The sequence below is a fragment of the Typopeltis vanoorti genome, chromosome 8, assembly GCF_054136105.1.
Source record: "Typopeltis vanoorti isolate ZY-2024b chromosome 8, IOZ_Tvanoo_1.0, whole genome shotgun sequence".
Taxonomy (NCBI): Eukaryota; Metazoa; Arthropoda; class Arachnida; order Uropygi; family Thelyphonidae; genus Typopeltis; species Typopeltis vanoorti.
Genome location: NC_143556.1, coordinates 68,917,821 through 68,944,554, shown reverse-complemented (window position 1 = coordinate 68,944,554; position 26,734 = coordinate 68,917,821). Strand labels below are relative to the sequence as shown.

Sequence of the window (26,734 nt, the reverse complement as noted above, 5' to 3'; positions counted from 1 at the left end):
ACTTGAACTTGTGTTGAAATAAAGGTATTCACAAAATATTTTAAACGTTCAAGAAGGATAACATAAATCAGTTATTTAAAGAAAAAAACACAGTTATCTAACAGGAAACGACAAGGAATGATGGCATTCCACTTTGCTGCTGGTAATCTACTGCACAGAATTAAACTGGTTGCACCGTTGAAAGCTGATATGCTTTAATTTCTATGCAAATTTCAGTCAGTTCATATGCATATAGTCTGTGTGCTTGATCCCAGATAACCTTGACCTGTTAAAAATGCATGTCCATTCCTCACTGCAAATCCTCATAGGAACCACATTTTTTTTTTTTTTTTTTGCTTCATATATAGCAATGCTCACCTTATCTGATTTACAGTCACACTGGGAAGGTTTTGACATTTGTAAAAGTGCATAACTATTTATTGACTATACATGACTCTTTAAAATTAATAACTGCTAAAAAAATAGCAGTTATTAATTTCTTCATGAATTTCTCAGGTGTGTGACCACACCTAGAATACCCTGAACACACATCCCTGGTAACTACAAAAAATGAAAGAAATATTTCAAATCAGACCCCTAAAAGACAGCAATTTTTAAATATACTCTACAGCTGAATGATATAACTTATCTATAGGCTCATATTGCATAACATAAATGTGAAATTTTTGTTTTTCTTTTCTCTCTTTAAAATAAAAGTTCCTACTTATTATTCACGAAAAGTATATATATATATTAGACTAGTGGGGATGAACACTCAAGTGAGTTTCACTGAAATGTAAAACAAATATTAATTACTATTCAATCTGATACAGAGAAGCCAAACTTATATAGCATTAATGTCAGCACACAGAATCCTAAAGAGCAAAATTTTCTTTGGTTTCCTGGTATCCCTTGGGTATTAATTATGGTGCCCAAGGGATACAGATATTCTAAACTAATATTTCATGCTTGTTCAGGACCTCCTTCAATTTTTTTTTTTTTTAATATTTATTCCCATAGTACTTTACATAAGTTTTATTCAAAACATTTTACTACTGTATCACTAAAATCATACTCTAGAACAGTATAAGCTGTACTGAGCCTTGAATTGTTTAAAACTGTGTTTCCCAAGATGCTGAAACCAATTTTTGCAATTCTAAAAAAATTTTTCAACTGATTTACCAGTTTCCTCTCTATATGTAATATATCTGAGTGGATAGTTTCCTCTCTCTCTCTCTCTTCCCCTTTTCAGATCATTCACCAATACTGGAGTACAATGGCTATTTACTCATATTCATGCTCTTTCTTCTGTATATTAACGTTTTTGGACACAAGCCTCAAAAAGGTTTGGAAACACTTGTGTGGTCACATGTGACATATCCAGGTCATTTAACTGGGTCTGGCATAGGGTCCTGCTTATAAAGTTACCATTTTAATCTACCTTCTGTATCGTTGGTGAAACTAGTGATTCAGTGAAATGAATCACTAGCAACTGAACTGCTTTTTCATTTGCAATTCTTCATGCAAAATATATCCTACATATTCTTTTGAAATGCCTATAATCTCAGCAATTTCACACGCTTTGACTCGCCAGTCATCCAATACCATATTGTGCACTTGATCAATGATTTCTGGTGTTGGTACACTTTTTGGACATCCTTCATGTGAATCATCTTCAAGGCTGGTACGGCCACATTTAAAGTTAGCAGCCCATTTCTTAATTGTCAAAAACGAAGGAGAAGAGTGCCCAAAAATTTTATGAGCTTCAAATGAATTTCTTTTGGTGTTAAACCTTCTTTTACAAAGAATTTTATAACTGCACAATACTCAATTTTATCCATTTCAAAGGATACAGACAACACTTTTGCTTCAGACAGCTGTATAAAACAAACCACTTGATAGAATGACTTGCAATTTCACATGGATGCTTATGACAGATGTACCAACTTAGAAAAAAAAAATCTTGCCGAGAGTTTTGGCCAAGAACTTTTCAGACCACCCTCCTATAATAGCACTTTCCTTGCATTTCCATTTCCAATGCTTTTCCTTCTAGACATTAATGACCTGCTCTCACTAAAAAAATATATCCCATTCATAGTTTTACAGATGATAGTACAATCCACCTCCTAGTCTTCATTTTATAGTACACAAATAATTTTCAAGAACTGTCATAATAAATATTTTAAACATTCATTTCCTTGCTGTTCTCTAATGGTATGAATAAATTCCTAGGAATTTCAGTGCAACCCAAGCCCATTCAAAACAAACATATGTAACACTTGTAAAGTAAGAATGAGGCACTAAAACTATAGCTATCAATGAGCTGGGTGGGTATTAAAAGGGATGATCAGTGGTAAGGCCACAATTAATAAAAATCATTCATTAAATTTGTATAAAAAACATACTTTATTAAGGAAAATAATCATCCTATTTATACATTGGTTCAATCCTTCATTTCTGAGATGCAAACTTTTCCATCACGTCAGCATAAAAGAAATTAAAAGATTTTTCTTTGTCATGTTTTTATCTTCATGAAATCTAAGTGTCAAAGGCAATGAATACTGAAGTTCAGATCTGACTTCAGTAGTCATTATCTTTATACTCAAATCCCCATCAAGATCAGATTTCCAATACTACAACACTACATAAATCCCAAATTAACCGAATCTTAGAATACTATTCTGACATTTAGAGTACTGCATCAAAAAATTCTTGATGTTATCCACAAGAGGGAAGTTTGCTTCATTGATGATTCCTCTTTTAGACTCACTCCATTTGCTTAGTCACATCCATTCTCATTTTGTTTCAATGACCCTGCTACTAACATTCCTTCACTTTTCTCTCAGCATGTCAAAAACATAAGTGCTTGGTGAAGTTGAACTCTAAACAGTTCAACTTCAGACTTATCAATCAACTTTTCATTCTATTCTTCCTACTTCTTTGGAACAGCTGATCCCAAGAATTTTGCCATTTTCCTTAAGGATTACACACAGCTCCACATTCCTGCTTAAGAACTGCCAGCACTCTGGAATTATAGGTAAGGCCAATCATTACTATCTGCTATTTGACCATTATCCCTCTTTTAACTCTCTTACCTATAATTGCATCCAGTTCCTTTATAATGATATCATAATAAGTTTATAACTTTATAAGGGAAGCATCGCTTTGTAAAAGGTAGGTCCTGCCTCAGTAATTTATTCACATTTTATAATAAGATGGCAGCAGAATTGGATAAAGGAAATGGCTACACCATGATACTGCTGGACTTTTGCAAAGGCATTTGACAGAATACTGCATGGAAAACTATTACATAAGTTGGAGCAAATGGGAATGGATAGGAGGCTGGTAGCATGGATAGGGAGTGGTAGATAGACACCAGAGGGTGGTGTAATGGAACTATCTTACCTTCTTTCCACTACCTTTGAACCTTGCCAGAGCCGAGACTTAGATTAAACAACTTCATCAGAGGCACTGCCAGTTCACTTGCACATTCTTGTAGCACACGAGCAGACATACCATCCAGGCTGTATTCTGTATCCATACTGTATTCACGATATTTTTCAATACACTGAGCATCTCTAGTTCGTCTACTTCAATGCTCACATCAGTCTCTGTCACCTCAGTAACTGCAAAGTCACCACTTGGATGATATACCCTTGCAAAGTGATCACTTAGTAACTGAACTATTTATTTTGCTTCTGTCACTTTCCTACCATCAGCACTAAGCAAAATTACCTTTCCATAATCATTCTTTCTCTTACTTGCTACATAGTGAAAAAAACTCTTTGGGATTTACTTTGGCCTGCTTAACTAATTTTCTCTCAATATCTGATTCAGCCTTCCTTACCATACTAGTTACCCTTCTTGCTTATGCTTTATACTGCTCATGGGCAAACTGATCACCTTGTTGTTTATATTCCTTCTGTAATGCTTTCTTTTCTTTTTTTGCAGCTCCTGTTTTATATTGCTAGTCATCCACTTAATCCCTATTTGGTTTATCTCCTGACCCTTGGTATGCACTCTGATACAGCCTTGCTCAAACAATCCTTGACCACTTCCCATGCTAATGAAATTCATTCTCTGTAGTTTCTTATGCCATGGCAGTGCTCAAAGTTGCCTCCTAAGTTTGTCATAATCGCCAGCTTTGTAGTTCTGCATAAACCCTTTCTCGACTGAAATTTCCACATGTTGAGCAACCTTCCAGAACAAGACTGCATAATCACTTTCCCCAATGGGAGAAATTACTAAGTTGCTACAGTATTACTACAGTTGCTACTGCAGTAATAGATAGATCTTCTGATGCTATTACCAGATCCAACACTCTCAAAATCCCTTAGTAACTATATAAATTCCATTTCTGTTTTGCCATATGCCCTTTCCATTCTATATCACCACAGTTGAAGTCTCCCATAATAATTGCTCAGCATACACTCATTGTACTAATCTGCTGATGCATGTCGTCCACATTTTCTTCTGGATCCCCCCCCCCCTGGTCTATAGCAGCAAGTAAGCAATAGATTTTGTCCTATTGGTCTCTATATCACACCTGAAATGAACCATATCCATCAGATGTTACAATTTTTCCTTAACTTCTATTTTTGTTGCCATATTTCCTCTATCTTCTCTGAAAATGCAATATCCTTTCCATTCTATCTCTGTAACTACATCATTCTCTGACAACCAGGTCTCACTGATGAAAATAATACTTGGCCAAGTCGAGCTGATCATTGCTGAAAACTCCTCTTTTATTTCTGATACTTCGGGCGCATTTCAACACCCCCTTCGCCCTGTAAAAATAATCATAATTTAAAATTCTGAATATTTTTACGAATTGTTTGTTAGTATGTTTATTAGTTTTAGTTTCATAACACGCATTGTCGGCACTTGCGATGTGCCCGTTATTGAAATTGTTTTAACAAAATGAAATGTGAAGCATTTAAAAAATAATTCATGTACTTACTGGATTTGAATAGTTGTGTTACTTTAAACAATTTTATTGTAGTTTAAAAATATTAAGTTGGATTTTATGAAGACATTCTCTTATCGCTAACGGAGACAACGTGTCGGCCATTATATTTAGTTTCTCGCTTGCTACTATCAAGGAGTGCGCATGCTCGCCGAGAAGTTTGATGTGTGATTGACAGCTGACAAGGAGAGCATTTGGTATCGAAGTAACGGGAGTAAACAAGAGAGCATTCGGGAAGAAATTAGAACACAGGTCGGCAGATGTTTAGATTGGGAGGAACTTAATTTTTTTTTTATGTGACAGTCGGAAGAAAATTAATAGTATATTCCGAAAAAGGAATCATGGAACTATGAAGTTTAAAGTGGAATAAGTATTGGTAAATAAAAGGGAAATATTGCTATAGATGTTTTAAAAGGAATATTGGAGGAATTGCTAATTGGAAGATCAATAGTAGATTCTGAAAAGGTCATAGAACTGTAAAATTTTAAAGTGGAAGAGTTAAGACTGTCAATAAGCTTTAGTGAATAAAAGAAGAAATTGCTATTTTATGTTCTAAATGAAGTTTCGAGGAAACGCTGATTAGGAAGTTTCATCTATCTTAAGGATGCTGGATCTAACTATTAATTCTGTTGAAAAGGAGACAGAATTGAGTCAGTAAGAATTAATGTGTGCTACATGAGTGATGAGAAAGGATAATATGAAAATGAATAATAAAGTCATATATCTTTGGAAAAGGGCGTTGACAGAGAAAGAAACTTGCTATGAACATTTTGTCATTGTGAAAACAAAGTATTTAGTCGAGTCTTAAGTGTAAGTTTATTTTTAAAAGGCCTTGGATCCAATTAATTCTGTAGTTATAGTTATGTAAAGTTGTCTGAAGTGTATATATATTGTTTTTATTTTATTAAATGTGTTTATATTGTATTTTGGTTTTGAGTCAGTGATTTTTGGATTCTGAAAGAAATAGTTAAAAAAAGGTCATTGCACCAATCGGAGTAAACCCTTGTGCAATAAATAGATATAATAAAAGCACTCGAAAATAAAAAATAATTGTTAAAAATAAAGAGATCAAATAATAAGAAAAACCTTTCTTTTTACAATGCCACAGTCGACAGAATTTATATACTGAATAAAATAATCTCTCTTTCTATTAACAATGGTGCAGTCGACAGGATAATATTAAATAAAATAATCTCCTATTTCTCCTATCTCCTATTTCTAATAAATAAAAAAAAAATCCCTATCATTTTACAGGCCCACAGTTACCCTTACATAATGTCATTACCTGCCATTTCGATTCAAAAACTGGGAAACTGCACCCAACTCTTCATAATCATTTCTGCACTCATACTTATCTATTCCAAGGGTGACTAGACACATGCTTGATTGCTTCCTCCCTAATATTTCTAGTTCCCCTGGTTTTGCACTTCCAAACTCTCAGTGAACAGCACTTTCTCCAAGCCCTTAACTCCAAAACCATTTAAGTGCAGTCCATCAAGTCCTTATGTCCATCAAATTCACTACAAACATCTATAATCTTCATTAATAAAGTTAATAGCCTGAATATTTCTCTCACTTTATATATGCTACATGAGTGATGAAGCATAAAGGGATTTCATCTACCTACAAAGCATTATCAAGTTTCATACCCTCATTTTCACCATCACTTTCTTTTCTGTTATTAAAATATCAAGTTTGTTACCTCTACATAACAGGTACTAACAGAAATGTAAGATACTGGCAAAACTGAGTTCTATTAAAGTTAAATCAAAACCACCATCAGATGTCAATATTAATGATAATGGCTAATGATATCAGAAAAACTGAAGCCAAAAAGAGTAGAAGTGCATCAGGAGGACAGATATGCAAAGAAATGAAGTTCATGGAATATATCTGCTAATTGATAATTTATACATCTTATAAGAGATAACCCAAGACAACATGAATTGGAGGGGACATGAGGTTCAAGAGTATTGGATCTGGTCACAGCATCAGAGAACTTGGCAATAACCAATCTAGCCACACTTGGGAATCATGTAGTCTTGACCTGGGTGATTGCCAGACATGCAGAATTTTCTACTAAGAAGGGATATATGTGGAATTATAAAGCAGGTGATTATGAGAAGCTGAGGAGTCAGCTTTCAGCAGTAGCATGGCATAAGAATTTGGAGGGGGAGAGATGGTGGTAGTGCATGGGAGGTGGTCATGGTGTGTTTGAAGAGAGCAGTATCAGACTGTATGCTCAGAGTCAGGAGAATAAATCAGGTAGGAGTTAGATGGATGAATAGCATCAATAAGCAGGAGTTGCAGAAAAAGAAACAGCTGTGAAGGGAGTATAAAGAAAAAGGTGATCAGTATGCCCATCCGCGCGGTTAGCCTAGTGGCTTTGCACTTCGCAACCATATGCCTGGGGAAGGAGTGTCCTAGGTTCGATTCCCGTCAGAGACATGAGGAGCTGAAGGATCTTCCTCAGCCATAGCCAAGTTAGCCGGTCTTGGGCGCGGGCAGTAGGGTTTTTTCCGCCAGTTTATCTGGTGTGTTTCATCCCGCAAGCAGGCAAACCGGCCCCGTGAACATACAAGGATACAGCCAAGAATACCTGGAGGCATAGGAGTGACCATTCTATCCTCGTATTTCGGTTATGAAATCTAAGCATGCTTGGAAGGTTGTGGGCCTTAAAGGCCTGTTAAAGCCTTTGGGATAGATAATATGCCCCCCCCTAGCAGTACAAAGCAAAGGCAAAAAAGGTTAACTTGTATGGTAAGGAAGGTCAAAGCTGATTATAAGAGGAAATTAGCTAATGAGGCTAAAGAATTCCTGAAGAGTTATTTTGCTATGTGACAAGTAAAAGAAGGAATGACTAAGAAATGCTGATGGTAGGGAGATGACAGAAGTAAACCAAATAGTTCAGTTGCTAAGTGATAATTTTACAAGAGTATACCACCTAGGAGGTGATATTCCAATGAGGAACATGACATTGATGGATGGGAAAATAGAGATCAAAGAATTGAAGGTGTTTAGCATATTGCAAAACCTTAATGAGACACAGCCATGGGATTAGATAGCATATTGGCCCATGTAATATGAAAATATGCAAGGGAATTAGCATCTAATCTAACCAAGCTGTTTAATTTAAGTAGCTGGGAAGATGGCAATGGAGTGGAGTGGAAATAGTGCAAAATAGTCCCACTGCATAAAGGAGGCCCAAGACAAAAGTAGCAAATTACATGCCAATCAATATCTAAAGAATGGTAGCTAAGGTATTAGAGAAGTAGGTAAAAGACCAAATTTAGGACTGGGTGGATATGATACTTTATAAGAGATAACATGGTTTTGTGAATGGTAGGACCTGCCTTACTTTACTTATTTTTTATAAGAAAGTGACAATGGAGAGATAAAGGAAATAGCTACTTGGTGAAAATGGTAGCAAGACTTTAAGTATGCATTTTTGGAAATTATGGAGGCAACTACCGTGTTTGAATAAGAACTTTAGTTTACTATTACTAAAATTTTACAATTCGACGTTTAGACCTTTATGTCAAGGTCATCTTCTGGAGCGTACAAATATACACAGGAAACAAGCTATACTACAATCATACTGGTTCGTTAAAGACACTGACTAACCGCTACCATGATTGTTGGCCTGACCTCTGGTGGGGAAAAAAAAAAAAAAAAAAAAAAAAAAATTTATACATCAACCCTAAAGTCCTATTATTTGTGTTGTCTACTATATACATATATTAACATTATATTAACATCATTCCAGCCAGTTGGAGTGGAATGGTTTCTAATAATAGCAGATTGGCTAGAGTCCTGACTTGTGTTGAATCTTTCAAATTAGGTTGGCTGAATGTGTGCCATCCAGATCCTTGGAATTTTCATACCATCTTTATTGTTGATATTTGGGTGGTTTATCAGGATTTCGCAGGATTCTTTAAATTTTCTTTCGTACCATGTTTTTGTGCGGTGTAAGGAGCAGGTGCTTTTCCAGTTGATTTGGTGTAAGGTGTTCAGTGCGTGGCCTGAGAGGCCTGCTTCACCATAATGGTTATATTTAATGTGTCTAATGTGTTCTTTTTTGCGTATAGGGATAAAAGGGACAAAAAACAAAAAACAAAAAAGAACACATTAGACACATTAAATATAACCATTATGGTGAAGCAGGCCTCTCAGACCACGCACTCAACACCTTACACCAAATCAACTGGAAAAGCACCTGCTCCTTACACCGCACAAAAACATGGTACGAAAGAAAATTTAAAGAATCCTGCGAAATCCTGATAAACCACCCAAATATCAACAATAAAGATGGTATGAAAATTCCAAGGATCTGGATGGCACACATTCAGCCAACCTAATTTGAAAGATTCAACACAAGTCAGGACTCTAGCCAATCTGCTATTATTAGAAACCATTCCACTCCAACTGGCTGGAATGATGTTAATATAATGTTAATATATGTATATAGTAGACAACACAAATAATAGGACTTTAGCGTTGATGTATAAAATTTTTTTTTTTTATTTTTTTTTTTTTCCCCACCAGAGGTCAGGCCAACAATTGTGGTAGCGGTTAGTCAGTGTCTTTAACGAACCAGTATGATTGTAGTATAGCTTGTTTCCTGTGTATATTTGTACGCTCCAGAAGATGACCTTGACATAAAGGTCGAAACGTCGAATTGTAAAATTTTAGTAATAGTAAACTAAAGTTCTTATTCAAACACGGTAGTTGCCTCCATAATTTCCAAAAATGCATTCGGATCACCATGCAAGCCTAAAAGAAAAGACTTTAAGTAATTTGACACACGAATCTATTACATAAATTTGAGAAAAATAAAATAAAAATAAAAATAAATTGGGAAAAATAAATGGGATGGATAAGAGAAGGCAGGTAACTAGTGGAGTGCTACAGGGCTCAGTACTACCCTATGTTATTTAATTTCTACACATACAGGGTGTTCGGGATAAATTTGACAGTTTCGTAAGGAAAAAGAAAATCTTCTTTGTATCTATTAAATTTAATGAATTGACAAAAAAACATTACAGGCAGAGTTAATTACAATACTATCAACAAGATTTACTCAAAATAACCAACATTAGCATTGATCACAGCTTCAATTCTGCTTTGGAACCTCGAACAAGCTGATGCTACAGTCTCCCTGGGAAGGGCCGCAAAAACTGTTTTAATTTTATCCATTAACTGGGCTTTTGCATTACTGGAAGTGCGATTGGTGTCTTTTTCAACTGCGCCCCATACAAAATAATCCATGGGGTTAAGGTCTGGGGAGTTTGGAGGCCAAACATTTGGACTGGTGAAGTCGTAGAAATTTTCAGACAACCATTTTTGACTTTTCCCAGAGGTGTGGCAAGGGGCCGAACCCTGCTCCCATACATACGGCCTACCATTGGCTACCCTTGTTATCCAGGGCTTGACTACAGTTAGCAACTCCACGAACAAAGCCCGAATTCCAATGCCAGGGTTCTTCAACACCTGTTCCTGCAGATTTGCGAGGAATTCTGCTGTACGAACGCAATCAGATCGTCTGCTAGGGATCTTTCTTCTTGCTACATCCTCGTAGTCACCATTGCAAGTCTCTAGTTCATGCCTGATTGTTTTTACTGTATTCAGGGAGCATTGGGCAGCAGTCGTAATATCCTTATTTTGATGGCGGGCACGAATCATCATGATACAAGTTATTCTCTTCCATGATTCAGGTGGGTTCCAGCTATCCATCCTTTCTGACATCTTGTATATGAATGAAGAAGGGTCCAAACTTTTAAATGAAGAGAAGTGTGTGTTAATACATGTAACTTACGGAAAAATATAATTAATTATAAATATGTCAAATTTATCCCGAACACCCTGTATATAGGGGTGTTTAAGGGTCAAAGCTGTATAACTAAGAGGAGACCTCCACATAGCCTTTAAAGGAATGCAGAGAACCGGCCAGAGCTTCTGACCTAATGTCCAATCCTCACCTTCTCATGATGCACCCTTTTAGGTATCTACCTGGATAGTGAATGAACGAGGATGGACTGGCAATTTGGGATTTAGCTAACCAAATTGTATTGGCTTAAACCAAAATACAAAATGATGGTACAACATGACAGAATTTCATGCCAGCTGGGGTGTCGTCTGGTTAAACAAGGTCCCCGTTGTTTTCACCAGGGAATCAGGGTAAACAGCAAAAAAGTCAGTTACTGTAACAAATCCCCAAATCCACCTCAACTCAATATCACCAGAGGTCAAAATCGGTACTATCAACATAAGAAGCCTGGATGGCAAAGAAATGGAGCTAGCTGAAGAATTAGATAAGTACCAGATCGACATAATAGGGGTGACTGAAACAAAAAAGACAAAAACTGGTGAGATCTTTCTGAGAAATAAATACAAAATGTTATATTCAGGCAATGACAATCAAAGAAAAGAAGGAGTAACCAGAGTATTCAACACTAAATATGAGGCTAATCTTCTTGAATGGCAGACAGTCTCAAGTAGAGTGATGTAGACACCTCCATGGAGTCCTAGACCCATCGAGGGAGGGTACAGACTCTACAACTCTCCGTCTCCACCACTCAATCCAACTACAGTAGACCACGCGAATTAAAGATGAGAGGCTCTCAGATATGAACTGTAGACTAAAATACACAAACATTATTCAAGAAAAAAATGAAAGATTTTGAGAACAGGAACCAAACCTTGGAGATTCAGTGGCAAGCCCTGAAGAAAATGTTGATTGATTCAGCCAGAGGCATGTGGTGAGGTTGTCTGCAAGGATAGAAAAATCAGAACTCCATGGTGGACACAGGAAGTTAAAGATGCAGTGAAGGAAAAGAAGAAAGCATATCAAAAGTTCCTGGCAAATAAGTCAGCTTGTGCCCTTAGAGAATACAGAGACAAATGTAAGAAAGCTAAACACTGTGTAAAACTAGCTAAACAAAAGTCACAGGAAGACTTTGGTAAGAACATAGAAAATAAATATCAAGAAGGTGGCAAAATATTCTGGAGGCTGTTGAAGCTGAGAAATGGAGGAAAGAGTGCTGTAAAAGGAATTAGAGATGATAAAGGTGACATGAAAATGAGAAAAAGATATTCTTGAAGTATGAAATAATTACTTCAAAAAATTGCTAAATGAAACGAGCATTGATAGCACAGTGGTAAAAAAACACACAACAGGCATTACAGCCAGGAATACATATCCATACTTGAAGTAGAAAAAGCCATCAAAGGCTTGAAACGTAGAAAGGCAGCAGGAGTACATGATATTCGACCAGAGATGCTGAAGTATGGTGGTATAAAAGTCTTAAAGTGGCTGCACTGTATAGTTCAGAAGGCATGGACAGTGAGACGAATTCTCGATGATAGGAGTAGAGCTCTCATAGTACCCATATATAAAAAGGGAAATAAAACTGAATGTGAGAATTACAGAGGTATTTCCCTATTGAGTGTTCCTGGCAAGATCTATGCAAGCATACTTGAGAAACGGTTGAGAAGAATTGTGGAAGAAAAGCTTGGTGAAGAACAAGCTGGATTCAGACCAAATAGAGGCTGTCAGGATCAGATCTTCACTTTACGACAAATAGTTGAGAAAGCATGGGAATATAACAAAGATCTGTATTTAAGTTTTGTCGATCTGGAAAAGGCATATGACAAGGTGCTAAGAGAGAAGCTATTCAATTCACTACAGTTATATGGTGTGAATGGAGCATTATATCAAGCAATACTTAGTCTTTATTTGAGTTGTAATCAGCAGTTAGAATTGAAGGAAGTACAGGAAGTGGTTTAATGTTAAATCTGGTGTCAGACAAGGATGCACATTATCCCTCTGTTATTCATTATTTACAGGGTGTTCGGGATAAATTTGACAGTTTCGTAAGGAAAAAGAAAATCTTCTTTGTATCTATTAAATTTAATGAATTGACAAAAAAACATTACAGGCAGAGTTAATTACAATACTATCAACAAGATTTACTCAAAATAACCACCATTAGCATCGATCACAGCTTCAATTCTCCTTCGGAACCTCGAACAAGCTGATGCTACAGTCTCCCTGGGAAGGGCCGCAAAAACTGTTTTAATTTTATCCATTAACTGGGCTTTTGTATTACTGGAAGTGCGATTGGTGTCTTTTTCAACTGCGCCCCATACAAAATAATCCATGGGGTTAAGGTCTGGGGAGTTTGGAGGCCAAACATTTGGACTGGTGAAGTCGTAGAAATTTTCAGACAACCATTTTTGACTTTTCCCAGAGGTGTGGCAAGGGGCCGAATCCTGTTGCCATACATACAGCCTACCATTGGCTACCCTTGTTATCCAGGGCTTGACTACAGTTAGCAACTCCACGAACAAAGCCCGAATTCCAATGCCAGGGTTCTTCAACACCTGTTCCTGCAGATTTGCGAGGAATTCTGCTGTACGAACGCAATCAGATCGTCTTCTAGGGATCTTTCTTCTTGCTACATCCTCGTAGTCACCATTGCAAGTCTCTAGTTCATGCCTGATTGTTTTTACTGTATTCAGGGAGCATTGGGCAGCAGTCGTAATATCCTTATTTTGATGGCGGGCACGAATCATCATGATACAAGTTATTCTCTTCCATGATTCAGGTGGGTTCCAGCTATCCATCCTTTCTGACATCTTGTATATGAATGAAGAAGGGTCCAAACTTTTAAATGAAGAGAAGTGTGTGTTAATACATGTAACTTACGGAAAAATATAATTAATTATAAATATGTCAAATTTATCCCGAACACCCTGTATATGGTTCACATTATGAAGGAAAGTGGTATTAAATCTGATATAAAAATTGGAGATGTTAATGTCAGCTCTTTGCTTTATGCAGATGATGTTATACTTCTAAATAAATCTGCTAGAAGTTTGCAAGATTCCCTGACTAAATTGAATAACTGTTGTAATAGATATGGTATGAAGGTCAGCAATACAATAACAAGACAAAGACAATGAAAATGGGCTGAAACACTGAAAATATCAACTGCATTGTGAATGGAGAACCTATAGAACAAGTGAAACATTTCAGCTAATTAGGCACGATTTTTAGTGAAGATAGTAAACTAAATATGGAAATAGACAACAGAATCAACAAATCTGGTATGGTAGAAAGCCAACTGAATAAATTTATATAGAATAAGAGAGAAATTAGTCAAAACACTAAATTAGTGTATATATACAAGACAGTGTTCAAACCAATTTTAACTTATGAATCTGAGCGCTTGGTCAGAAGTAAAACACTTGACCAAAGACTAGAGACTGCAAATATAAGAGTCCTGAGAAAGATTAGAGGCATGAACAGATGGCATCAATGGCAATATCATATTAAAAATGAGGATATTAGGAAAGATCTTGATATTGTCAGCTTCCAGAAATGCATTAGCAGAGCAAATCTCAGGTGGTCACTTAAACAGAATGGGTGAGGAAAGATTAGCAAAACAAGTGTTCTCTGCCAGGAAACAGACCCAGGAGAAGACCAAAATATAGGTGGATTGATATGGTAGAAAGTGCCTTAGAAGATAGAAATATAAGATCTAATAATGTTGGAGTCTTGACAGGTAACAGACTGATTTGGAGAAAAATTGTAGATAGGAAGTTAATAATGATGTAAATTTTTCATGTAGTACTATCATATCCTATACCCCCCCCCCCTTGAGGGTACATGGCAGAAATTTGATGATGATGATATAGGAAATGATTTAACAGGAGATATTCAATTGTTTGCTGATGATGCAAAACTGAGAAAAGCAACAATCAATAAGGTAATGTAAAGATTCTGCAGGATAACTTAAATAGGCTGGCAATATGGGCAAAGGTAAATGATTACCAGTTTAATGTGGTCAAGTGTAAGGTAGATGCACTTCAGAAAGAAGAGATCACAAGCTGTGTATCATATTGATGAAGCCGAATTGCAAGAAATTGATGAGGCTAGGGATTTGAGGATGATTGCTGAGTGGGAGATGAAGTTCAGAGGATATACTGTAAAGGTGATCAAATCCAGTGCATCAGATTACATGGCTGCTGAAGAACACACTGATAAGCTGGGAAGGGAGATTTTGTTCCCCTTTATTAGGCTGTAAACTACTGCACACATTAGTAAACCACTGAATCCAGGTGAGCTTGTCACCTGGATTCTGTGAGATGAAGAAATGATGTAAAGGATCCAGAGGTGAGTAACAAAGACTGAAGGTCTGTGGACCTTTAAAAACTAGCTGATGAGGGAAAACCAACGAACGAACAAACAAAAAAAAAACATAGAAGCATAAAATTATTAAAGGGGTTTTATAGGACTGACACTGAAGACTTTTTTCCCAATATATAATATATAGCAAGAAAAGAGAGAGAATAAGAGAACCTCTGAAAATTGTGTAAAAGTGTGATTAGCAAGGGTGTTAGACTAGATTTTTTGCTTGGTGGGTGGTGAATGGGTGGAACAGGTTGCCAAAGGTGGTTGTGAGTGTGTCAATGAATCAGTTTAAGGAGAGGTATGAGAGGTGTTGTGTGAATAAAGAGAGACTTCGGATGTCTTTAGAAAGTAGAAAAGGTGGATATGTGAGGTGAGAGTTATTCTCATGGCATGTGGTGATTTTGTGGAATGATGTGAGTGTACTCTTAGTGATGTTTTTAAAGAGATGTTACTATTTGTTATATGACACCTCTCTCATCACAGGGAGGGGGTGCCTTGAATAGTAATTCAGGCTCTATGCAACTCAGAAGAGATTCTTTCTATTGATGAATCACTGTGTCACTGTATGAGATTGCACAATAGTAATATTTCATTTGGAATGACCAGATATTCAGCTGATTATGCACAGTTGGAATAGTTCAGTATAAGGTTTAATGGAATAAAAATAGCACAAATAAATAATTAAACACAAGTTTAATCAATCCTATATTTCATCTCAGTCATTGAGATATTGTCAAGGAAACAATATTAAAATTGTAAAGACACACATACACAAAATTGCACAAAACAATAAGTGGATAAGGTCCCATATGCACATGAAAAACACTGTGCTCACAGTAGTGAAAGTCACATGCTACAAACCTTAAATTAATTTGCTTAAATATGTGTAGCTACAAAAATCCAGCAATATTTTATTATTATTATTCCTGATACCTCCAAGGAGTCCGAAGACTCATCGCGGGAGGATACCTACAACTGTCTCAACCATTACACCGAATCTCTACTACGAATCATCTCCATCAATGCCATCTACTGCCCAACTCCACCACCACAACTAGTATTTTTTGTCTGCAAGATGAAAACCCTGAGTTTCTGGGAGAAAAAACCCTGCTACCCCGTAAGCTGAATTAGCTGAAGGTGAGTCAGCTGATCTCATAACCCCGTATGAGATCAGCTAACTCGCCTTCGATTGACATCATCTAGATAAAGATTCCTCCTGTCACGACGAGAATTGAACTTAGGCCAATTCCAATCGAGGGGGGTGCAATGTACCATCGTTCTTCCAATTGCACTACAGTTGCATAAGTTCGTGTGACTGTACTGTCTAGACATCAGACATTCTAAACAAACATGCCTCTTCAACTTGCTGACATCAGTGTCGATTTGCCCACAATGCAAAGGCTAGAAGTAATTAATTAGTGTGTATTAAGTTGGAATGGGTTAGAGTAATATTGGAGTGGAGACACTGTAGAAATTACTAAATAAAATAAATGATAGGTATGACATCATATAATTCATTTTTATACTATGTCTAAAAATTGACTATAAATTAGAAATTCTGAGAGCAAAAATTTTGTGAGCATAGTTACTAGGCATGTGCACTTTTTGACCAGTATGTACAGCTCAGCTTAGAGAAAACATTGCCTACTATGAAAAGGAAGCCATTGTCATCATGTGGAGATAAGGTGGCGGTACTATGTGCACGTAGTCACTTGGTTTCCAGTGTGATGAATAAATTCTGGAGAGAGAGAGAGAGTGCTCAGAAACAAGTTGACGATGACAATATAAGAGTTCTGGAATGTTGGTTATGGGAAGATGTCATGGAAATGTAATTTGGCAGAGTTTAGTGGACAGGCAAAAAAAGAGGCAGATGTTTGAATTTGGGAGAGAATTTTCAGGATCAATATGGAAGGAATTATATATAGACTAGAGAGTGACAATGAGAAGATGCATCAGGATATAATGATGAACAAGAGAGTGAGAAGTAAATTTCTTACAGAGAGTGGTGCATGAGTTTAAAATTCACTATGACAGGCATGTTGTTGATTGACTGAAAACTCCTGTGATGAGTCCGTTGATGTTGTGGTGGTCTGTTACCAGTAAAATAACAAAATTACCCCTCCCACACACACACACACACACTGCATGGAAAGAAGTCAATGGACACTATAGTGTGAGGAACAAACAACCATGGCACCCAATTTAATAAGATGTAGGATCTTTCACTGCAATGACTAGAGCAATCCTAAGAGGCATACTTTCCACAAGTGCAATAGCAATCATTGGTAATTTTGACCATTCTTCCTGTAGGCATGTAATGAGACATCTTGAGGCATCCTTTGAGTAATTCCCATGCACCATTTTACTCTTGTATATTATGCCAAAGTAGTGTCTCAAGATGCCTTCTAAGTTTATTGTAAATGGCCTTAACTCATACGTTGTCACCTCCCAAGCCAAATGTATGATATGCTGCAAGGAGAGATACATTGTGAGATGATGCTGTCATCTCCCAAGAGTCAGAAATGATGACTCTCACCAATTAAAGGAATAACAGTCAGGTCATTTACAAACAGATTCTCATATGCTATTACTAGATCCAGTGTTCTTGTACAGCTAGTCACATCATGTGCTCCTTAAGGTAGTTATTCCTGAGTAATTTTATAAATTCCTTTTTCACTCATCTTGCATCTTTCTCATCACTCAAATCTACACTGCTTGGAAAGAAGTCAATGGACATCATAATGTTAGGAACTCTGGCACCCACCTTAATAAGATGTAGGACCTCCTTTCACCGTGATGACTGCAACAATCTTACAGAGCATACTTTCCACAAGCATATGATAGTGATCAATGGGAATTTTGGCCCATTCATTCTGTAGGCATGTAATGAAGTCCTGGACTGATGTTCCTTGACCTCATCCAATGCTCCAGTTCATCTCACAGATGTTCAATAGAGTGAAGATCAGGGCTCTGTGGAGGCTAGTCAAGTCCTTATGACATGGTGCATTGTCTTGCTGAAAGAGACAATGGTCAGTTCCGTAAAAACGCTACAAAGTAGAAAGCATTATTAAGATAACTCTCAGAGTTCAATGTTTGTGGCACCACAAACAGAGATCTGAGGCCAATCAGGAAAAACAGGACAATACCATCACACTTCCACCTACAAATTTCATAGTTGGCGCCATGCAATCTGGTAGGAGACAATCACCAGGTATCCGGAACATTCACACCTTTTCAGAGGGCATAGCATGATTCGTTGCTCCGTTACACAGCTTTCCAAGCTTCCATGTCCCACTGTACATGCTCTTTGCATGCAGTATTGCCTTCAAAGGCGATACTGCATGTTCGTTTGGGTAATGCAGGGCTTTCATATTGAAGTCTAACCATGGAAACCCATGTTGTGAACCTTGGTTTTGAATGGTTTTGTGCAGATTTGCATTCCAGTTGGTGCATGGAACTCCACATTCAACATGTCAGCTGATGAATGGCAGTTTTTACATATTATCCTTCATAGCACCTTATGGTCATGTTCATTGAGTGTGGTGGATGCTCTCTGGTCCACAGTAGATAGAACTTGCAACTAACCCACTGTACTTCCATCTCAGTATGGTATCACTAACTATTGGCCTGGGATGGCCCAATTTGTCAACAATTTGCTGAACAGAAATGCTTGCAACATAGCATCTATCACAACATCTCTTTCAAACCCCATCAGTTCTCTTCTCGCAGCCATTTCTCCTAGACACAGTTGCACTGACTTGGGAGCATCATATTCCGCCAATTTATGCCAGTTACAAACACAGGTATCCATTGGCAGCCCATGAAGCTTTAAGTGGGGGTGCTGCCTATACAAAATAATTTTTAAAAAATTCATTTTTTCCTAATTAGTAACCAATTTATTAATAAATAAATCTGTAGATTTATTTATTAATTATTTTTTTAAAATTATTTTGTATAGGCAGCACCCCCACTTAAAGCTTCACAGGCCGCCACTGCATGTATCGTTACATGGCACAATGCACCTTCCCCATGGTAGTGTCCTTTGATTTCTTTCCAAGCAGAGTGTGCATTAAAATATGACATTTTTATGTACAAATACTCTATATGCTTTATATATATATATGTTCATATTATTTACTGACTGAATTCCGAGAATCAGAAAAACAAATTAATTTAATCTAACACATAACATGTTTCATTGGAATGCCGACTTCTTCAGATGTGAGAACATTAAAAGCAAACACAAAAAACACCGTAAATAAACATTGTAAACTACAATAACAGATTATGAACTGAAGCTACAGTCTGGGCTAAAGTTCTATTGTTAGGCATATGTGAGTCTGGCAAACTATAACTAAGGTTACTGTTTATGTGAGAAGAGTCTAGGATAATTTCTTTGGATTCAACTATGTGGCATTCTACTTCATCGTGGCACATATGAATGTTTGGTGTTGTATTCTAGTCTATTTCGTGTTGGCGGCCTTCATTATTTGTGTTCACTGAGAACAGGTCATGGTTTGAGAGGACACTTACTCTGGTTCTACTATAAGCGATGTCTCTCTGGTGTTCGCTTATAGTAGAACCAGAGCAAGCACTCTCAAGCCATGTCTTCTCAGTGAACACAAATAACGAAGGCCACCAACAAGAAATAGACTGGAATACAACATCAAACATTCACATATGCCACGATGAAGTAGAATTCCGTATAGTTGAATCCAAAGAAATTATTCTAGACTCTTCTCACATAAACAGTAACCTTAGTTATACTTTGCCAGACTCGCATAGCTCTGCCATCAGATACTGGCGCACTCGTGAAGTCACACGCTCCCATATGCCTAACAACAGAACTTTAGCCTGGACTGTAGCATCAGTTCAAACTTAATTTCAGTTAAGTTTGAACCGAAATTAAGTTTAAACTTAACTTAAAAAAGAATAATATTATATTCATAGTCTGATATTGTAGTGTACAATGTTTCTTTACGGTGTTTTTTTGTGTTTGCTTTTAATTTTCTCATGCTTGAAGGTCAGCATTCCGACAAAACATGTGTGTTAGATTAAATTAATTTGTTTTTCTAATTCTCGGAATTCAGCCAGTAAATAATATGAACATATCTACATACCGAGTCAATATAGCTGATAATTATATATATATATATAATAAAAAATTAATAATAGTAATAATGAATTAATTCATATATGCTGAGTTATATGATATCTGACCTTCAGCTTCAATGTTACTTCCATCTTTGATTTGTAGTTGGCATTAGGAGCTAACATTTTGCATTAGCTATTATTTGTCATCCTCTATAACTGAAGAAAATATGTAATGAAGTTTCCACATGATAATACTGATGATTCCTTGTAAGTGCTAAACAACCCTATAAGCTGTTAAACTAGAATTTTTCTAAATTAAGCCAAATTTTACAGCATAGCACATGACAGTATTATGTATGCTTTAGGTATAGAAAATATTCAGGGTTGATTCGTGGATTGATAGAAATAGTTTAGTGGTACACTGCAAAAAGTACACATCATGCTGTATGTTAAAGATCACATGAGTACATACAGATAAGGTGGTGGTTGTACCATCATACAAGGCATCATACCCAGTTTCTATTATGATAATGGAAATTTGGAGAGGGTTCAGAGATGAGCGACTAAGACAATAACCGAATTCTGGAATATTAGTTATAGGGTGAGAAAGAAATGTAAATTGCAGAGTTTAGGTAACAAGTAGAAAAGATATATCATAGAGATGAAGTTAATGAGGAGATTTTACAGGATTAACATGGAATGGGTAAAACTTTTCTGGAAAGTGTACAAACAATGTGATGAAGAAGGGAGTGAAGAGCATTTTTTTTTTTTTTTACATAAAAAGTGGTTGACGAGTTGAATGAATTGCCAGAACAGAACATGTTGTGAACACTAAATTGGCGTGAATTTAAGGTTCAATACAATATGTTGCTATTCGAGTGAGACCTCCCAGAATTAGCCTCGACTCAAAGTAAGTTTGATATTAATAATACTTATAGATTTTAAATAGGAGTAAATGTTATATGATAAATTATAAACTAGCATTTACATATCACTCTTTATTATAGCACTATAATTAATTATCAATATTGCAAATAAAACTTACTCAGTTTGTGACACTGGTACTATATTACAATAAGATAATGGTAGAGTATCAAGATCAGAATAGTCTGATTCAGCTTTCTCCTCTGTAGCAGCACAATTTCTAATTAAAACAACATTATCTTTCTCCTCTTGAGCGTCATAAGTATATTTAGTATAATGACACAGTTGCTTCTCCTCATGGCTTTGCATGTCACATTTTTCAAATAAATAACTATGTTCTGTTGTTTCATTTTCTCCAGTTACAATATTGCTGGATGAATTCATTATTGATTTCTAAATCTGATGTTATCATCTTCAACATATTTCGTCCAACACCTATGTTGGGTGCTGAAAACAAAATAACAATAATAATAACCAAGTTGCTGGCAATACAAATTTAAAAAGATTTTTTTTTTTTTTTTTTTTTTTTTTTACAGGCAGAAGACAGTTGTATTAAGCAGCAAAAGTATTAAGATATTAGAACAGAAAATATTCAAAAACTGCAACTGTGAAATTACTGGTATTGCAACTATTTAAATAATTACTTTTAATTACTTCACTTACTATGACATTTCACTTCTCATATTGATAGCCATTTAATAAAATGCAGTATATATGTTTGCAATATTTGTAAATACACAGAAATTTGCACCTATACAAGAACTTCTTGCTTGCTGTGGTAGAAGCAGTCCAGAAAAGTATCAGGTAAAGTGAAAATGCATTGAGAAAATTAATTTTCTCATTAAGAAATACAGTAGTTCTCACTATAATAAACTCACTCTATAACAAGCTACCATCAATACTATTTTACTATAACTAGCTACTGATTTGGTTCCTATGAGTGCTATGATGAGAGGCGACCATAATGTAAAATAAGAATGTTGTATATTAAAACAGCATTTTGTAATGACACATTTTTAAGTATGTTAAGTTAAATGTCCCAAGCATAGCACATTTAAAATGTGCTATGCTTGGGACATTCCTTTAATGTTGTCCATTTTAACTATAGCAAATTTCACTATAACAATAATCTTCAATTACATCAAGAAATCAGTCTGCTAGTCACATAAAATGACATAGTAATAAACTCATTAAAGAGTTGGTTAACTGAAGATTTGTTATTCAAAAGTCGAATAATTGAGAAAACACCGTAGTAATTTCCAGGTATTTTTGATAGTTTATTAAAAATGAAAGAGTTGACTATGGCGGTGCTTGCTATTCTGTTATTAACAAAAGTAGACACATTTAAAAAATAATAAACAGATAACTTACATAAATAGGAAAGATTGTTTACTATAATATTTTCACCCAGTAATATTAGGTGAGCAGAACTTGCATCCAACTAGCAGTGCCTTTTGGTCCCTTTAGCAAGGGACCAAAAGGCACTGCTTCCATTTCCTGTTAGCCTTTAGGAAGTCAGATTTAGATTTGACAATTACTGTTTTGGGGGTGCTTAAGGGTCAAAGCTGTATAACTGAGAGGAGACTTCCACATAGCCTTTAAAGGAATGCAGAGAACCAACCAGGGCTTCTGACCTAATGTCCAATCCTCACCTTCTCGTGGTGCACCCAGTGGGGTATCTACTTGGATACTGAACAAATGAGGATGGGCTGGCAATTTGGGATTTAGCCAAACAAATTGTATTCTTATTGGTTAAACCAAATTAAAAAATGATGGTACGACATGACAAAATTTCATGTCAACCGGGGCATCACCCGGTTAAACAAGGCCCCTGTTGTTTTCGCCAGAGAACCAGGTAGAAAGCGAAAAGTCAGCTACTGGAACAAATCTGAAAATAAACCCCAACTCAACATCACCAGAGTTCAAGATCGGTATTATCAACATAAGAAGCCTGGATGGCAAAGAAATGGAGCTAGCTGAGGAATTAGATAAGTACCAGATCGACATAATAGGGGTGACTGAAACAAAAAAGACAAAAACTGGTGATATCTTTCTGAGAAATAAATACAAAATGTTATATTCAGGCAATGACAATCAAGGAAAAGAAGGGGTAGCCATAGTATTCAACACAAAATACAATGCTAATCTTCTTGAATTGCAGGCAGTCTCAAGTAGAGTAATGTGGGCAAATATGAGAATGGGGAACTGGACAATGAGACTTATTTGTGCCTATGGTCCCACAGAAGGTTCTACTAAGGTAGAAGTGGAGGAATTTTTTGACGCTTTAGAAAAAGCATCTGACACAATGAAGAAGGAAAAGTTGGTCCTTGTTGGGGATCTAAATAGCAGAGTAGGAAATGATTGTGAGACATACAAAAATATTTTGGGAAAATTTGGAGAAAAGAGCAAAGCTAATAATAATGGCAAATATCTGTTGGGTTTCTGCTCAGGACATGGACTGGTTATTACTAACACCATGTTTCAACATAAAAATGTGCACAAATTCACATGGAAAGAAGAGGCAAGGAATAAGAAAGTCTCATTGACTATGTTATTGTTGATAGTGATGTTTTCTCCCTGGTGCAGGACACTAGAGTGTACAGAGGATTTGAAATTGGAAGTGATCACTATTTAGTCTTGAGCAGGATAAAATTGAATTTCATATTGAAAAGAATAACATGTCAGAAAGTTTTAAAGCGAATAAAAGTTGAGCAGCTCTCAGATGTGAACTGTAGACTAAAAATACACAAAGATTATTGAAGAAAAAATGAAAGAGTTTGAGAATAGGAATCAAACCTTGGAGATTCGGTGGCAAACTCTGAAGAAAACATTGATTGATTCTGCCAGAGAGGCATGTGGTGAGGTTGTCCGCAAGGATGAAAAAATCAGAACTCCCTGGTTGACACAGGAAGTTAAAGATGCAGTGAAGGAAAAGAAGAAAGCATATCAAAAGTTCGTGGCAAATAATCAGCTTGTGCTCTTAGAGAATACAGAGACAAATGCAAGAATGCTAAACACTGTGTAAAAATAGCTAAACAGTCATGGGAGGACTTTGGCAAGAATATAGAAAATAAATATCAAGAAGGTGGCAAAATATTCTGGAGGTTGTTGAAGAAGCTTAGGAATGGAGGAAAGAGTGCTGTAAAAGGAATTAGAGATGATAAAGGTGACATGAAAACGGGAGAAAAAAGATATCCTTCAAGTATGGAGTAATTACTTTGAAAAACTGCTAAATGAAACAACCAGTTTTATTTAGCAGTTTTTCGGCACAGAGGTACAATAACTTGCTTGTCTCTGCTCGTCAAGGTATTTTTCAACAACCAAGTGAGTTGATGAGCTGATTTAGCTACTTTTGCAATGTGCCCTCTAAACTTCATCTCCCTATCCACCAACACTCCCAAGTCCCTGGCCTCATCAATCTCTTGGAGTACAGTTCCACCAATGTGGTATACTGCTGCTAATCTTTTCACCCCAAAATGCATAACCTTACATTTTGTCACATTAAATTGACATCCATTCTCCTTAGCCCAGAACTCCAATCTATCTAAGTCATCCTGCAAGACTTTGACATCTTCTACATTCACTATTGCCCTACACAACTTTGCATCATCAGCAAACAAATGAATTGTTCCACTTAGATCCTTCCCTATATCGTTAACGAACAGATTAAACAGCAGTGGTCCAAGAACAGAACCCTGCGGCACACCACTAGTCACAGGCCGCCTTTTGGACTCTACTCCTGAATAAACTACTTTTTGATATCTCTCCCTCAACCAACCACCTATCCATCTCACCAACCCTATATCCATTCCCATATGTTGTAGTTTACGGATTAGTATTCCATGTGGTATCCTGTCAAACGCTTTTGCCAGGCCCAGCAGTATCACTGTAAACCCATTCCCCTTATCCAGTTCAGCCGTCACCTTGTTATAAAACTTGAGCAAGTTACTGAAGCATGATCTACCCTTCACAAAGCCATGCTGTCCCATGTACAGTATCTCATTTTCATCAATCCATTCCTGTAGTTTTCTCTTCACTACTTTCTCCAAGACCTTGACAACGACTCCTGATATGCTGATCGGTCGGTAGTTTGCAACCGTAGTCTTGGATCCTCCTTTATGCAGTGAAACTATTTTCCCCTCTTTCCACACCTTCGGGACTAAACCAGACCTGAGACTCAGATTAAACAACATGGTCAAGAGCACTGATAATTCCTTAGCCGCTTCACGCAAGACCCGTGCCGGTATACCATCCAATCTCACAGATGTGTTCACATTAAGGTTCTGTAATAGACTAGTCACCTCCACTTAATTCATCACTATTCCCGTATAAACTAATGGTTCCTTCATTTTTTCAATGTCACCACCTGGATGATATGCTTTTGCAAAGTGCGCGCTCAGTAACTCCACTATATCGACTGATTCAGTGACCTCCTTGCCATCGTCATTCCTTAAAATCATTCTGCCATGTACAGTTTTTTTCTTGCTTGCAGCATACTGAAAGAATTGTTTGGGAATCTCTTTTGCTTGCATAGCTAGTTTCCTTTCATAATCCGCTTTTGCTTTTTTTACCACACTCATTACGTTTCTGGCCTGCACTTTATACCGTTCGTGTGCCTGCAGGTCACCCCTTTCTTTAAATTCCCTCCACAGTTGTTTCTTTTTTTGCAGCTGAAGCTTAATGGTGTTATTCATCCATTTAACTCCTACTTGTTTTACTATTCGGACCCTAGGTATACAATCAGCCATAACCTCCTGTAAATGCTCCTTGACCACTTCCCATGCTCTATTGACGTCCAGTTCTTGCAGTTGTACATGCCATGGCACTGATCCAAGCAATCTCCTAAGCTTGTCATACTTGCCAGCACGGTAATTGCACATATACCCTGTCTTAATCGAAAATTGCACACCTTTAGCCACCTCCCAGATCAAGACCTTATGATCACTCTCACCAATAGGTGGCAACATGGTCATATTCATTACAGTCAAATTCTCAGATGCTATTACCAGGTCAAGCACACTCGCACCCATAGTATTTTCAATTACGTGCTGTCTCAGATAGTTATCCCTTAATAATTGAATAAAATCCTTTTCCTTCCTCACGTGTCCTCTCCTCCTTCCAATCAATGTTACCATAGTTGAAATCCCCCATAATAATTACCCTCCTTCCACTCATTTCATCAATTTCCCTATGCATACTATCTCCACCATCTATTCCATCACCTGGTCTATAGCAGCATCCAACTGTATATTTTATTCTGCCAGTCTCAATCTCACACCAAATAGCCTCAAATGAGCTCCTTTCACTATCCTGCAATACAACTTCAATTCTCCCTGGCTGCAGTTCATCAGCTATCATCAATAATACCCCTCCCCCCATTTTATTCTCTCTGTCCCTCCTAAACACACTATAACCTACACATTCTATCCCACTAACTATATCATCTTCCGTCAGCCATGTTTCACTAATGCCAATAACCTGTGGCCAGGAAGAGCCAATCAAGGCCAAAAATTCTTCCTTCTTGTTCCTAATACTCCTGGTATTAGTATACATGAAATGCAATGATCCCTTAGTCC

The 26,734-nt window shown here is 36.7% G+C and overlaps 1 protein-coding gene across 1 annotated transcript in view; it reads right to left on the bottom strand.

Annotated features, from left to right (window-relative positions):
* The window catches only part of LOC150104075 (uncharacterized), a 49,012-nt gene that overhangs the window by 5,432 nt on the left and 16,846 nt on the right, over window positions 1–26,734 (bottom strand). Inside the window, exon 2 of the mRNA XM_090396743.1 lies at window positions 21,280–21,605. Within this exon, the coding sequence (XP_090252869.1) occupies window positions 21,280–21,542 (263 nt within the window). The 5' untranslated portion in view covers window positions 21,543–21,605. The remainder of the gene's footprint in view (window positions 1–21,279; window positions 21,606–26,734) is intronic.